This window comes from Hippocampus comes, unplaced genomic scaffold (genome assembly GCF_001891065.2).
Source record: "Hippocampus comes isolate QL1 unplaced genomic scaffold, H_comes_QL1_v1.1 scaffold10, whole genome shotgun sequence".
Taxonomy (NCBI): domain Eukaryota; kingdom Metazoa; phylum Chordata; class Actinopteri; order Syngnathiformes; family Syngnathidae; genus Hippocampus; species Hippocampus comes.
The window spans coordinates 577168-591480 of NW_017805001.1; the positions used below are offsets into that span (position 1 = coordinate 577168).

At 46.6% G+C, this 14313-nt stretch overlaps 1 protein-coding gene across 9 annotated transcripts in view; it reads left to right on the forward strand.

The window, feature by feature from the left end:
• Positions 1-234: 234 nt before the first annotated feature.
• LOC109532642 (supervillin-like) overlaps positions 235-14313 on the forward strand; it is a 19536-nt gene continuing 5457 nt past the window's right edge. Inside the window, exons 1-32 of one of the 9 annotated variants that reach the window (XM_019897599.1) lie at positions 241-579; positions 1535-1647; positions 3152-3428; positions 3640-3771; positions 4392-4571; positions 4647-4681; positions 4954-5015; positions 5672-5817; positions 5947-6163; positions 6301-6677; positions 6848-6947; positions 7068-7109; positions 7180-7242; positions 7404-7478; positions 7546-7609; positions 7690-7770; positions 7905-8016; positions 8098-8258; positions 8341-8439; positions 8509-8645; positions 8899-9046; positions 9530-9675; positions 9987-10162; positions 10248-10383; positions 10462-10842; positions 11018-11120; positions 11204-11423; positions 11514-11647; positions 11973-12128; positions 12322-12447; positions 12573-12685; positions 13295-13411. In XM_019897599.1, coding sequence (XP_019753158.1) covers positions 3202-3428; positions 3640-3771; positions 4392-4571; positions 4647-4681; positions 4954-5015; positions 5672-5817; positions 5947-6163; positions 6301-6677; positions 6848-6947; positions 7068-7109; positions 7180-7242; positions 7404-7478; positions 7546-7609; positions 7690-7770; positions 7905-8016; positions 8098-8258; positions 8341-8439; positions 8509-8645; positions 8899-9046; positions 9530-9675; positions 9987-10162; positions 10248-10383; positions 10462-10842; positions 11018-11120; positions 11204-11423; positions 11514-11647; positions 11973-12128; positions 12322-12447; positions 12573-12685; positions 13295-13411 — 4266 coding nt within the window. In that variant the 5' untranslated portion in view covers positions 241-579; positions 1535-1647; positions 3152-3201. Of the gene's footprint in view, positions 580-1534; positions 1648-3134; positions 3429-3639; positions 3772-4391; positions 4572-4646; positions 4682-4953; positions 5016-5671; positions 5818-5946; positions 6164-6300; positions 6678-6847; positions 6948-7067; positions 7110-7179; positions 7243-7403; positions 7479-7545; positions 7610-7689; positions 7771-7904; positions 8017-8097; positions 8259-8340; positions 8440-8508; positions 8646-8898; positions 9047-9529; positions 9676-9986; positions 10163-10247; positions 10384-10461; positions 10843-11017; positions 11121-11203; positions 11424-11513; positions 11648-11972; positions 12129-12321; positions 12448-12572; positions 12686-13294; positions 13412-14313 lie in introns of all 9 variants that reach the window. The other 8 variants (XM_019897613.1, XM_019897607.1, XM_019897644.1 and 5 more) reach the window with 8 other exon arrangements.

Below are 14313 nucleotides of genomic sequence, written 5' to 3' on the forward strand. Positions count from 1 at the left end.
CTGCTTGCATCTTAGCTTTGACATGATAGCATTTCCCTTCTTAAGTTAGCCCAGCGAAACGCTCAAGTCATCGGCTGAGAAAATATGGTGGCGATGGTGTTTATTTGCCCAACTGTGATGTAACAGTGAGGAAGAATTTTAATTGGATGTTTAATTTCACACTCAATGGGTAGGCAGGCGCTCCCAACACGCAACTGTTTGTACACAAACTCTTATTTGGCCCAATTGCCGAAAGCACTCTTTCACGTCACCACAGAAATGTTGATGTTACCTTGTACCTGTCAGTTGTCACCTTGTTTCCCCAACTGTCTTTAAACGCAACACCTGCTGCTCACCAGATCTCCTTCAACGACTATAATTGTTACTGTTTTAGCGGCTATTTGTTCCTCGCGTATTTCATTTAAATATGGATAGACACGCCACGGGTTGTCCGCCTATTTTTACTCTTCATCCATGTGTGCTGTAAACGCTCCACCCACCTCCCCTAGCGAGGGGCTCACTACTTTTGGAGCAAGCGGTCAACGTCAAGTGCTAGCTCGCCAAAGGGAGGGAGTTTGTGCCTGCTCTCACTGCGCGCATGTAAGTATCAGTGTTTGTACTTTCTTTAAAAAGTCACCAGTAGCAGGGTATCAGATTAAGTATTTGAATTAATCACCGTGGCTGTCAATGACTGTTAAGAAGTTACATTTGACGACTTAATTGGCGTTGCGTCGGTATAGTGAAGTTCTATTTTAACCGGCGCATGTCTGGTCCATGAAGTCGTCATGAGGTCATCTGTTTGTAAATACCGTTTTATGACTAAAGTACCTAAAACGTCATTATGGATGGAATATTCAGTTTTGTTCTTGTTGTTGTTGTTTTTTATGCTAACCACTGTCCCACTACAACTAAATACAGTAAAACTAAATAAAATTCTGTAAAATTAAACCACTCACTCTTTGAAAACACCTGTCGCAATCAGAAAAAACAACAACAACAACAAATAACTCCTTAATGAAGATTAACAACAAAAGTGTAATGGATTTTTTTAACATTGTCTCACCACCATATAAAGAAGCTATTGTGTATTGTAAAGGGTCCAAATACCAAGTCAGGTATAAATATGTTAAAAAAAAAAAGTGGGGGTTTTCCTGGTTCAAACTGATTGCTTGTGATTACTACATGAAAAATACATCTATCTATACATATAGATAGATAGATATGCAAATTTTTTGTTGGTGTTGAACCTGCCCTCTATTATTTGCTGACAATCATCATTCATAATTGTGTACATGCTACAAGCATGGTGTTGATGCTTTATGATCCACTCCATTTTAAGTGCTTTCGGAAATACCCTGAAATGGATGGTTGAACTGAAGTTTAGAGATGTTTTTTTTTTCCAATGAGGCTTTTTTTTTCTTAATTGACTGATGGTAAAACCATATTGATTAGAGCCTGTTTTCTGTGGAAATTAGCTAGAGTAGTGTGACTCCCATCACTAAGTCAGCCCTCCTGTTCTCCCTTTTGAACCTCTATGGCGACCCCCAACCCCTAGGTTGTCACATAACCTTTTGACCACTCTCGCCGATAGCTCAAAACACCACCGTGGAGTGCATCGGGACGAACTTGCATACTTGAGGTTTGTCTGAACTGCGTCCACGCAAGGAGGTGCGTTCACTGTGCTGTCTCCGTGACGACGAGTTAATATCCTCCTTTGCTGTCTCCAGCAAGGTTCACATTCTTTGCACTCTTGACTTGTATCTTTCACGTAGAATGATGAATTATTACTCTGTATTGACTGATGGGATTTTAGGAACTGTGCTGCAAACAGAAGCTTTAGCCGGTCATGGTTCTAAGTCCGCGGCTCATGCCTCTTTTGTTCCATTGTGCTTCCTGCATGGCGGCTAAAATATCAGGAATGCTGACTGCCACTGTTTGGGGAATCGCTCGAAACACTCTCACCAACATGCACATGTACACACAGACGCACACACACACACACACACACACACACACACACACACACACACACACACACACACACACACTCACACACACAAGTGTTGGATCGCCGTTATTTATAATGTGGATTAAAGTCTCAGCCTCTTGTGGTGTTGTGACCCCGTTGCTGCGAAACATGTTGCAAATCAAACACGTTTATTTGTATTTGTAAATAACAAAGAAATCTTAATTTATGACGAGGCACTTTCACACAAACTCTCTTTAATCTGGTTTTTAGAACAACTGTCATTCTTTGGGTATGTGTGAACAGTAACCACGGTTGTGGGAGTCATATACAGCCCAGACAAGTAACTTTGGGAGCACTCCAGGACCTTATGTTGAAATTTTTGGCAGTTTAACAGTGTTATCTACTTTTTAGAGGCACTGAAAATGTCAAATTGGCGCCTAATACTCCAGGAGTTAAAAGATTCAAGAAAAGAGTTTAGAGTTCCTGGAACTGGGGTTTCAAGTCCACACATTTTCATGATGTACAATTATAAACATCAGTCGATCAAAAGAAGTCATATCATATTGAGACGAACTTAACTTTCATCAACTATCACTACCAAGACCAAAAAGGAACTGTTGGGACTTTGTATCAGCCTCAGTCTCAGTAATGGGCTGGAGATGGTCACACAAGGGTCATTCGGCGAAGGGTGCTTTCGGAAATTGACACCTAACATGACTCAGAATGGTGGCGTGCTCGGAGCCTATTTCTGAACGCACCCGAGAGCATGCTCTATTATCATCTTCTGGTGAAAAATAAAGATCTATTTTCTACTGTGGTCAACAGTGCTGACGGCTCACACATTATTGGTGCAAATTTGAACAGGGATCTTAATTGGCCCCCGGACCAGACTTTGGGCATCCTTGTCATAAATCGTCATTCTATAGTCTATTAATCCATTTGGTGTGGCCCTCTGAGTACTTGCTTTTTAGGAGGCACTAGGTTAAGTTACTCAAGGCTTGTGGAAAAGACCTGCAGAGTCATGAGCCTAGAGAGGTGTTGGGTGTTGCTTTTCAGTGCAATGGGAGATTCCAGCTTGGCACTGAGAGAGAGAGAGAGAGAGAGAGAGAGAGAGAGAGAGAGAGAGAGAGAGAGAGAGACACGGGGAGGGGAATACATCTGGGATCTGGGATGCAATAACTTTCAGCTTTAGTCCTCCTGTAGGACCCCGAAACCTCTTCATGGACATGTTTTAGAGCTGAAGTGAATCATCCATGGAGGACCTGGTCCTGGAGCCCCGGTCAAAGCGCATCGCCCGCTACAAGGCGGAGAGGAGGCGGGAGCTGGCTGAGCGTTTCGGACACACGGAGGAGTTTTTGGACTCCGGACGGGCCAATGGCAGCGGGGAGGCGCAAGAACAAAATTCCCAAAATATCAACGGCAAGACGCACGGTGTTCTGAATGGATCAGACACTTCTGTGGGATCCACCAGCCTGACAGGGTGAATCGTTTGATATTCTTCACCGATAGTAACTTTCACCAATGTAGAACCACACAAGAGCCAGCTTCACTTGGTAACAGGAAATTTGCTATTGATCGGTCCATTCCATCCAAACACACACACACAAAAAAAAGTCTCAAGAAGTCATGCCTGAAAATACTTTTTTTTTTTTTTTTAATTTGCGCTCTCTACCTCCTTCTCCATGCTGCAGGCAGGATTCTCAGAAATCGGCCGGAGGGGAGGAGCACCTGGTGCAGCAGCAACTCCACACTCGGGTGTCAGTGGGCCAGCTGAGGAGTGCTCTCCTGCAGCAAGCGGGAAATGTAGCTCACCCGGGCAAAGTGTAAGCACCACAAGAGTCGATTTATTTTCTATAACCTTTATTAACGATAGCAAAACCATGTCGTACTTATGTACGGTGTTGTTTACATTGTCACATATTGTAATGAATTTGTGACTATAAGTGATACTGATAGTATTGCTTTTGGTGCTCACTTTTGGGCTGCTCAAGCAGGCCTAAATTGAATCCCAGTACCCCTAAAAGTTAGTCCTTTATTTTTTTAGTATGTACACTTTTAAAACACGCTCCAAAAGTTTATAATCCTGCAATAATTGACTGAAATGTAATGATTTAAAAATAAATATGCAGCACCCCCTTGCCTCAAGAATGGTTTGTTCCACCCTCTGTGGTTCTACCAACTCATTACCAACCCACGAGTATCATTCCCATTCCTCATCAATTTTGTGGTGCTGAAAACATTTCAGCAACTGATTTTAAACACAAACAGTGCAGCAACACATATTGACAAACAATATAACAATACAGTGATTTCTCGTCACTTCCCGCTTCAGGCTTTGCGGCTCCAGTGTTTCGCATTAAAAAAAAACAAAACATAAATAAAATTGTGTTTGCATGACTTTTATCCAGCCCCCCGGTGGTCATGTCATCCGTTTGTGTGTTAGGTGTGCAGAAGACGGGCCTCAAGCCGTGACCTCACTGGACCCGACAGTGAAAACGCCGTCAGATGGGGCTCGCCGCCGCACCCGGCGTTACTTCCCCGGCGGGCCAGGCGGCACGCGCAAAAACAGCGAGCGCTTCAGGACTCAGCCCATCACGGCCAATGAGATGGAAGAGAGTGGCGGGTAGGTCCAGCACAGGGAATGACCGTGAACTTATTCCCTCATCGTCATCTAGCCTGATATTGTGGTCTCGTCTAGGCTGGTGGAGGCTGAGGAAGAGGAGACACGTGAAGGTAAATGGCATCTGATGTGCACCTTTGACACCCGAGGAGCCAAAAAGATTAAATTAATATCACTCTCATTGAGGAGTGGCCAAAGTTTTGTCCTCAAGGGCCTCATTTAATTTTTAAAAACTGCTGGTCAGATCATTTGAATTTGTGTTTAAAAAAAAAATGAGAGAGAGAGAGAAGTTAAAATATTCAAATCCAAAAATAATGTAATATAATAATAATCGTAATAATTAAGAAAAATCAGAGCCTTAACCTTTGTTTTCCTTGTCCCACAGCTGATGTGAAAACAGACGAAAGAGCCCAGATGAGCGTGGCGGCCAAGATGTCTTTATTTAAAGTAAGCCACTTTTATGTCTGAAAGCAGACACTCAATTGCTATTCATAAACTTCCCAGTGTGGACAAGGCATTCGTGCGCTGTCACCACAAACCACAACAAAGTCTCAAGAAAAGCGGGCCCGTAAATCGGATCACTGGTACCTCAAGTCAACACTGTCGCTACAAGAAATCAGCATGTGGTTTGCAAACGTTTATGTTGCGATGTATGGCGAGTCGAAATCTGCTCACAGTTGTCGCTGCCAGCTGCTCATCTCGACGTCCAGACGTGCACTTAATGACGCTGCCGACGGCAACCGTGTTGAAAGATGTGAAATGGCCCGACAGGTGTTGTCCTCAATTCCGTCGCTTTGGTCCGATGCGAAAGTGGTGTCCGGGACTTCCTTTCATGCTCAGCTGTAGCCACCAAGGTGAAAATGCGCCACACGTTGCGTTGCCATTGACGACCACGGTGGCCAGGTTATTATTAGTGGAGGCAGGCCGGGGGAGTAACCCGACACGGCCCCGCTCCTGTTACGACGCCGTGATGCTCGTCATCTCGCCGCCAGCTGCTTCCACATCCGTGCAAATAGAACAACCGTTTTTGTGTTCGCAACGTTTTCGGAGCTGCCAATAGAACCTGTCGATATTAATCATACACCCGATATGTTTTGACGCAGGAGCTGGAGAAGACGGCCGCCCCCGAGGCCTCTGCGTTCCTCAAGCCTCGCTCTGGAAGCGTCTGCCACGAGCGCAGGCAGCGGCGGGGCAATGACCATCGCTTCCTCACGCAGCCAATCACCTGCGAGGAGATGGTGGCTGTCAGGTGAGATGCTTCCCAAGCAGTCTCGTAATATTAGTCTGAAAAGACGTTTAAAAACGTCTTTGGGAGTGAATGAGTTCATTATAAGACTATTCTTCAAGACTTTTTGTTTTTTGTATTCTTGGGCTGCAGTTCACCACCGAGCGCTCCAGAGGAGGCGCGCCCTCCCCAGGGGGAGCCAGCGGAAGCCGACGACGAAGGCTGCAAGCTTAGCGTGAGTGAGAAACTGGCTCTTTTTACCAAACTCTCCTTGCCTGAGGCGCCCAGCGCCGACGGGGCGCCGGAAAGGCGGCGGCAGAAGGGAGCCCGATACCGCACGCAGCCCATCACGGTGGAGGAAGTCAATCTGGTACGTGGGTTTTAAATGACTGTGGATAATAGAATGGTAGTGAGTCAAATTATATTTGACAGCAGTTGAACGAAGACCAGCCGGTGATCACTCCCGCATGTACATGCAACAAAATGTGTTCATTTGTTTGTGTTCAGCTGCAGGAAGGCCCGGTGCAGCTCCCCGCTTTGTCTCTGTGCTCTCACCTCTGCGATAGGCAACAGGCCTCGTCTGTCAACCTGAAGCCCAGCGAGCTGCGCCTCTCCCGCTCCAAACCCGACATCAGCCCCTCGCCTGATCAAGCCATGCAGCGGTGCGACTCGGAACCCGGGCTCAGAGGGATCCTGAAGAGAAGCCGCTCGGAGCGCGGCGGGACTTCCCAGGCGGAGCGCAACGGAGACACGGCAACAGGGCGGACGGCGGTGGGGGGGGATGGCGGCTCACGGGCGACCGCCCCGTGGAGGCAGAGACCTCGGGGCAGGCGGGAGACCATCGCCTGCACGCCGATGCTTGCGCTGGCCCAACACACTGGCAGGTGGGCATCTCTTTGCATATGGTCAAAAAGTTCATTTAATTCAGTCGTTCAATTTAAAAATAAGGCACATTGATTTACAAGGTCTCCATAAATTAGGACATAGTTGATTTTTAGAAAGCCGACTGTTGCGTCATATGCGATACTGCATTCTGTGTGATCTGTTCTAAAAGCCACCATAATGAAGTCGCCGATACAGCAGAACGCGTTCGGGTCGCGCCGGTGAATGGCGACGCTCAAGCGCACCACGTGATCAATGGTAGTGCGAGTAAGGTAAGGGCCCATGCGTGTGGACCATTTCACTGCCTGAAGATTTTGTCCAGCCAAAAAAAATAGCAGTTAGCAGATGAGCGGACTACTGAATGTGTGTACCTTCTTGTTTGTTTGTTTTAGGGAAAAAGCTCCCATGCAGACGGAGTGAAGCCTCGGTGTTGGGTAAGTGTTCATGAAGAAATCAATACATTTCACTGTGTCTTCATCTCATCCGTCCTTTTTCCATTGACAGGAGCCCGTCTACGCCTCAGTCTATTCCAGCACTACACCTCAATATGTCGTGTGCTTCAACCGGGTAACGTTTGGATGTTCATCTACCTTTGTAAAATCTGTTTTCTTAAACAGTTTTTCCTGCCTCATCTACTAATGAGATGGTCCATCTGACCCTTTTTAAAACTCAAACGTGGACTTCGAGCTCAAAAGTTTGGTTTAAAGTTGTCGTTATTTACATTCCAGACCAATCTGTCCTTTGAGGCACAAGAGGTTGCGTCTCCCACGAAGAGCCAGAGTCCCCCACAGTGGACACAGAAGGTAAAACTCTGAAATGTTTTGTTTTTGATCGTTGGGCTTGTTCCCGTCCTCACAAATTTCGATTTAGTCTCCGCAGGTTGAGGAGGATAAACAAGAGCAGCCTCAGCCGATCAAGGCAGAAGAAACGACAAGTGAGTTCGCATTGAAACGCTTCCTGAATCAAATTTTCGGAATCAAATGGATCTGATCATCCGTTTTTATTCTCTGGTAGGTGAATGTCCACAATTAGACCGCAGTAAAACCTGTCATAACTACGAGCAACAAATCGAAGCTCCAACATGCTCATTTGGAGGTGATGCTCACAAGACATTTGTAGATTTTGTTGACCTTTTTTTTTCATAAATGTTCTTCTTGAGCCACGTTCGATGCCTTTTTGTGCTCCTTTCGTGTGTGCATAGTCAAGATGAAATACTTTGTCCTCGGCAGTTAAATCGAAAGAGGTGACACCCGAGAATGGTTTGTACACCGGCCCACCCTGTGGAGCCCCCTCAGAGATGGGACAAGATTTAGACCTTTTCTGCCAGACCAACACCCCCATGTGAGCAAGTAAAATACACAGTACAGTTGATTTCCCTTGTGTTAGGGACTCACTGTCTGCTTGCCGTATGTGTGTGGGTAGCCTGACGTCAGCGGTGGCAGAGCACCGGCGTTCCGTGCGTCCTTCCCGGCGCACCCAGGGATCCCGAAACCCGCTCCGGGCCCTGGCGGCTCGCGAGGACGTCAGGCAGGACTTCATGGGCCTCAACACTGCCGCCGAGGAGAGGATCCAAACCGAGAAGAGTGAGCGCTTTCTGGATTCTCTTTGGCTTCGATTTGAGATGTCTCGGGTTTAATTCACCTCAAGTTTATGTCCACCCTTTAGATTCAAAGAACTCCCCGGAGGCGAATTCCGTCAGTTCCTCGCCAGATCCTCGGGAGCGTCATCCACCCTTCACCAGCCCCATGCTGCTTTTCATTAAAGGCAAGCACACAACCTTTTCGTCCGTGTCCGCATCTCGCTCTTTGAACTCATGGCTTTCTTTGCCGACAGGAAGGCAGCACGTCCAGGTCCGCCTGGTCCGGCCTTCGGCCAGTTCCTTGAACAGCGGGGACTGCTACCTCCTGGTCACAGCAGAGGACTGCATCCTGTGGAGCGGACAGTCGGCCAACGACAAAGAGAAAGCAAAAGTACAGTGTTCCTCCGTCTTGTCGTTATTCGCTCTTTGCAAATTCCTTTGGGGTTATCGTGGAACTGTGTTGAATTTGAGGGGAGGAACTTCTATTATAATCATTAGTGCTTTGGCACCGTTTTGCGGCAGGTACAGTACAGGTAATTAAAAATCTTTGTCGCGGGGGGTGTGGGGAGGCGGTCAGTTAGCGGGTGATTACTGTACCTACCGTTCAACAATCCATTCTTGAATATTTACTGTTTGTATTTCAGGCTTCAGAGTTGGCATCTTTCATTCAGAGCCACAAAGACTTGGGCTGTAACGCCACCTGTGTTGTCCACCTGGAAGAGGGGCTGAACTGCGAAAGCAGTGTGGCTGCAAACTTCTGGAACATTCTGGGAGGAAGGACATCTTACAGAGGTTAGTTAGTTAGTTAGTTAGTTAGTTAGTTAGTTGGATGCTTGACTGTGAAAATGTAGTGCAGATCAGGATTAAGTTGCATGTTAAAGAATTCTTTTTTTTGGTCATTTAAATCAGTAACATTATTGAGCAAGTAAGTTGCTAGCTCGTTAGTTGGTTGGTTATCTAGTTAGTTGGCTGTCTAGTTTACAGGTTAGTTTGTTTAGTTTGTTTATGTATGGAGTTAGTTGCTATTTTTTTTTGGTAATAGATTTTGGTATCGTTGATTAGTTAGCCATTAGTTGGTTGTCTTATTAGTTACTCGACTATTTAGCGTTCTAGTTAGATGGTGAGGTGAGTCTTTGGGTGCCAAACTGCAAGTGTGCGATGGTCCACTTAAGCCTTTTTCTTTCTTTTGGTTTTCTTTTTTTGTTTTGTCCATTTAAGTCAGTGTAAGATGAACGGTGCGCCTGACTTTTTGCATGTGTTGCTGCCTTCGATTAGGAGCTGGTGCAGCAGAGGACGATGAGCCGTATGAGCGTGGCATTGTGGAGTCCAACTGTATTTACAAGATGCTGGACAATACACTGGTGCCCCACGAGCAAGCCTGGGCTTCCATGCCTCGTGTCTCTATGCTGGACTCCAATGAGGTCTGATTAGTCCTTGTTTAGTCCTGAGTTTCCATTTTAAAAAATACATCACATTACAGTGATTTACAATAATATTAAGTCTCGGTACCCTTAAACAGAATCCTCACATCTCCAACCCTCTTTTTTTTTTTTTCGCATGATTTACAATAATATTTAGTGTCGCCATCAATAAAAAGCATCCTCACACCACCCACCTTTTTTTTTTTTTCGCATCTTTGTTTTCTTGAGAGCTAAATACTTTTCTTAGATGGAACATGCTTTAAATGGTACTTTCAATATTAGCTGTGCCGTGTGTGTGCATTTGCGTCCAGGCACTGGTGTTTGACTTTGGCGGTGAGGTGTACTTGTGGCTGGGAAAGGACGTTCCCGTCGACCGTCAGAAGGTGGCGCTCCAGCTGAGTCAACAGGTGTGGCTGGGGGCCTACGACTACAGAAACTGCCTGGTCAACCCCATGGATCCCACGCAAAAGGCCACCAACACGCAGCTGTATGACAGAGACCGCCACCTGCTGTTGGATGCAATTACACAAGCGGATTACATGTTACCGGGTTGACTTTGTTTATTTGTCCAGGATGGGTGAGGGCCGTCCCAGCTGGGCTCTCTTTGGTGTCGTCTGGGAAAACAGCGAGACGGCTCTTTTCAAAGATAAGTTCTTGGACTGGACAGGAAGAGGAGAAGATGAGGGAGCGCCAATAAATATGGTAAAGGTTGGTTGAATGGAAATTTATGAAAAAAAAAAAGCTAATCGTAACATTACCTATGTGCATTGTTGTTTTCCACAACAGTCCTGCTCAGTGATACCACCTTGTGACCTCTTGAGGCCCTGCGACGCCAAGGCGCTGGTGTCGGGCAAGGCGACAGCAGTCGAAGTGTCCCGTAGCATGCTGGCCGACACGGATGTACAGAGAGGCGTCGGCTCGGGCACAAGGACTGTGGGAGTGGACACGTGGCATGTCCACGAATTTGACGACTGCGAGGTCCCTCTCGAAAGTGCGGGACAATTTCACGAAGCCGACTCGTATGTGGTCCGCTGGACGTACAATAGCGGCGACCATGGTGAAGACAGCACAGCTTTTTTCGTGTGGCGAGGACGTCACTCCAATGCGAGTGGACGAGACAACGCCGCTTTTCTCTCCATAGGGATCAAAACCAGTCAAGAATCGCAGGTAACACAACAACCTCATGAGGTTTTCATCTCATTCTTGCATTTGGAGTTAGCCTGTAGTTTCTACTGGACTAGCAGGTGTTATTGCTTTGTTGAGGCTCTTTCTCTTCTCTTTTCTTCTCTGTCGCCTCTTAAACTACATAGTGTCAAAACGCTTGTTTTGTTGTTGCTTGAAGGTTGTGGTTCACGAAGGAAAGGAGCCTCCATGTTTTCTGCAGCTCTTCAAGGGAGGTCTGGTCATTCATAAAGGCCACAGACAGGTCTCCTCTTCTACTGCAGGTTGTAAATTGAATAAATACATAAAGTAGTTTCTTATTTATTCCGAAGTGACTGAATGCATTTAAATGTGTTTGTTTTTGTAGTGGAGCAAGCGGGCCCATGGCGCCTGTTTGCCGTCCGAGGGGAGCTCCCCGATGAGGGCTCGCTGCTGGAGGTGGAATGCTCCTGCGCCTCTTTGCGCTCCAGAGGCTCGCTGCTTCTGATCAATGGCCAGCAGGCGGCGCTGTATCTCTGGACCGGCTGTAAAGCTTTGGCTAGCTGCAGGGAGGTCGCCAAGAGAGCTGTAGAGTGCCTCACTCAAGGGTGACTTTAATTTTCTCTCTCCATCAAACGTGTCAGCGGTTTTCATGACTTGGCAGAGGTTTGATGTGCGGTCGTGTGCTCGTGCATCAGATGTCCGGCAGAATTAAGTCTGAGTAAAAGCAGTCCGGTGAAGATCCAGGCAGTAGAGGAAGGTTCAGAGCCCGCTGACTTCTGGGCGGCTCTGGGACGCCTGGACAGGAAGGCCTATGACTGCATGCTACAAGGTACGACATCTTTTTATCAGCAAAGGGTTACGTCAATGACATGAGGACTAAGTCACTCCATCGCTGTATTATCACATCATTAAATTAGGCTACGACTTCACTGCACTATAATATCACTGGACACAGGGTGAGTTAAACTTTTAAGGCACCACTGTATTATATATTTTTACATCATGAATGAAGTCACAACAACCATAATATTGCATCATTAATTAATCTGCGTCACAATATGACTCCATCTGTAAGTCACACTGTTACCCCACTTTGCATTAGCACATTTTTGGTGTAACCTTTCATTGAAGCCCAAACACTGGCTGTCCCCCAGATCCAGGAAAATATAACTTCACGCCGCGGCTCTTCCACCTGAGCGCTTCTTCCGGCAGCTTCCGGGCCGAGGAGCTACACAGTCTGTCGCGCCTGCCGGGCCTCGTAGCAGCGATGCCGTTCATCCAGGAGAACCTGTATGCGGTGCCACCGCCCGGTGAGAGCCCAATCTGCGCTTTGACACCACCCGAGTGTACGCACAAAGCAATTTTTGACATCTTAATCATAAGAGACTTTGGGGAAAAAAAAGCTCGGGATCAATTGACAATTGGGTCTTTGCTGACTGTGATTGAAAGGGAGGGTTATCAGTTTGTGTCTATCCCGTGTGACTCCATCTCTCCCTTCCTTAGCCCTGTTCCTGCTTGACAACCGATTTGAAGTGTACCTGTGGCAGGGCAGCACGGCAGAGGATCAAGCGGACCGCTGGCACGCCGAGAGGAAGTGCGCCTTGGAGACGACACTGCAATACTGCAAAGGTAAACCACTGAGACACCATGCAAATGTGGTTGAGGAGGCGCTAAATGTCTCTCTCTCTCTCTCTCTCTCTCTCTCTCTCTCTTTCTCTCTCTCTCTCTCTCTCTCTCTCTCTCTCTTTTAATAGAAGTCAACCCAAGATGCCCGCCACACGCCTACCTCATCTTGGAGGGTTCCGAGCCTTTGACCTTCACTAATGTGTTCCCTCGCTGGGAGAGGAAGCAGGCGGCCCTCGCACAGGTCTACTGCACAGCCTTAATGGCGACATTATCATGTAACACGCAGACCAAATGTGTGCGCCAAGATAGAGTCAAATGTTCATTGAGCTTCATGGTGCCACATGACCTTTTGATTGAGCTTAATTCTTCAACTTCATGCGCAAATGCTAGCCAAGACTTATCCAATCAATAGCTTTCTTAGGTCAGGGTTTCTACACAAGTATAGAAATTAGGGCAAAAAAAATCGAATGTTTATTTTTCATACATTTTATATTTATGCCTTAATTTTTTTTTCCGCGTGTGGTCAAATTAGATTACAAATCTATTTTCAAAGTGTGTTTAATGTGTGTGTGTTGTGGGGGGGAGGGGGGGGGGTAGAAGTTCGTCGGTCTCGAATCGACTCCCCCCTTCTCCCATGTGCATTAACATGAGCATGTCGTAGAAAGGGTTCTGTCAGTCGTCATCTGTACTTGTGGGTAAAAAACAAAAAACAAAAAACAAAAAAAAAAAAAAATTTTTGTTTTTTACCCACAAGTACAGATGACGACTGACAGAACCCTTTCTACGATGGAACTTTCCTGTACGACTGAGAGCCTCCACAAGCATGAGCATGTCGGTTACATGACCGCAGGGCAAGCTGACCTTGGTGCAGGACGCCCTGGCCCAGCTCACCAACACAAGATCAAAACAAAGCTCCTTACCTGACAGAGTGCACCCACAAGGCCATCTGTCGGACCACAACTTCCAGGTTGACCTCGCAAGTACCTTTTCAACCAGTACAGCTAAATTAAAAAAAAAAAAAATGAAAAAGGTGTAAAATGCATTGAAAGCATGAGCCTCGTTCACACAGTGGACCCACATTAGAAAAAACAAAAACAACAAGCTCAATAAATATCAAATAGGCAGGAGAGCATTGTACCAAATAACATGTCCACTTGGCACACTTTAACTGACACATGAAATTGTATTTTAACTGTATAAAACTATCATCCCCGCGGTTTGGGCAGTCATGGAGTAAGAAGCACGTCTGCAGAGCTCCTCGATCAATTCGAGCAACGCCGTACTTTATTAATATTTTGACGAGTTATATCTGTACTTAAAGGCGTTGACGAAATGCCTAAAGCAAACAAAAAGTCGGTTTCACGGATTGGAAGTACCCAATCGGACGGAGAGGATCTCGCCGCAAGCGACAACGACGGCCGGCACGAACCCGGGGAGCTACGGGCTAACGAGGCTACAGCTAACCTATCAACGATCCTGCGAGAAATAAGGGAATTCCGTCGTGAAAGCGCCAATACACTCACCGAAATCAAGGACGAAATTAAAACGACTAACAACAGAATAGATGACGCCGAAACGAGGATCTCAGAGACGGAAGAAAGATTGCTGGGGCTGGAAGAAGCTACGAAGGAGCTGCTACAGCTACAAGCTAAAATGGAAAATAAGATAACTGATCAAGAGGGACGAGCAAGACGGGACAATATAAGAATTTATGGTGTCGAGGAGGGGGCTGAGACCAACTCTGCAACGATGATAATGTTTGTAGAACATCTCTTTAAATAAAAGCTCGAGCTTTCTCCCTCCACCGACCTGAAGATTGAGCGGGCGCATCGCGCGCTAGGCCGAAACCCAACAGCCGATTCCCCACCC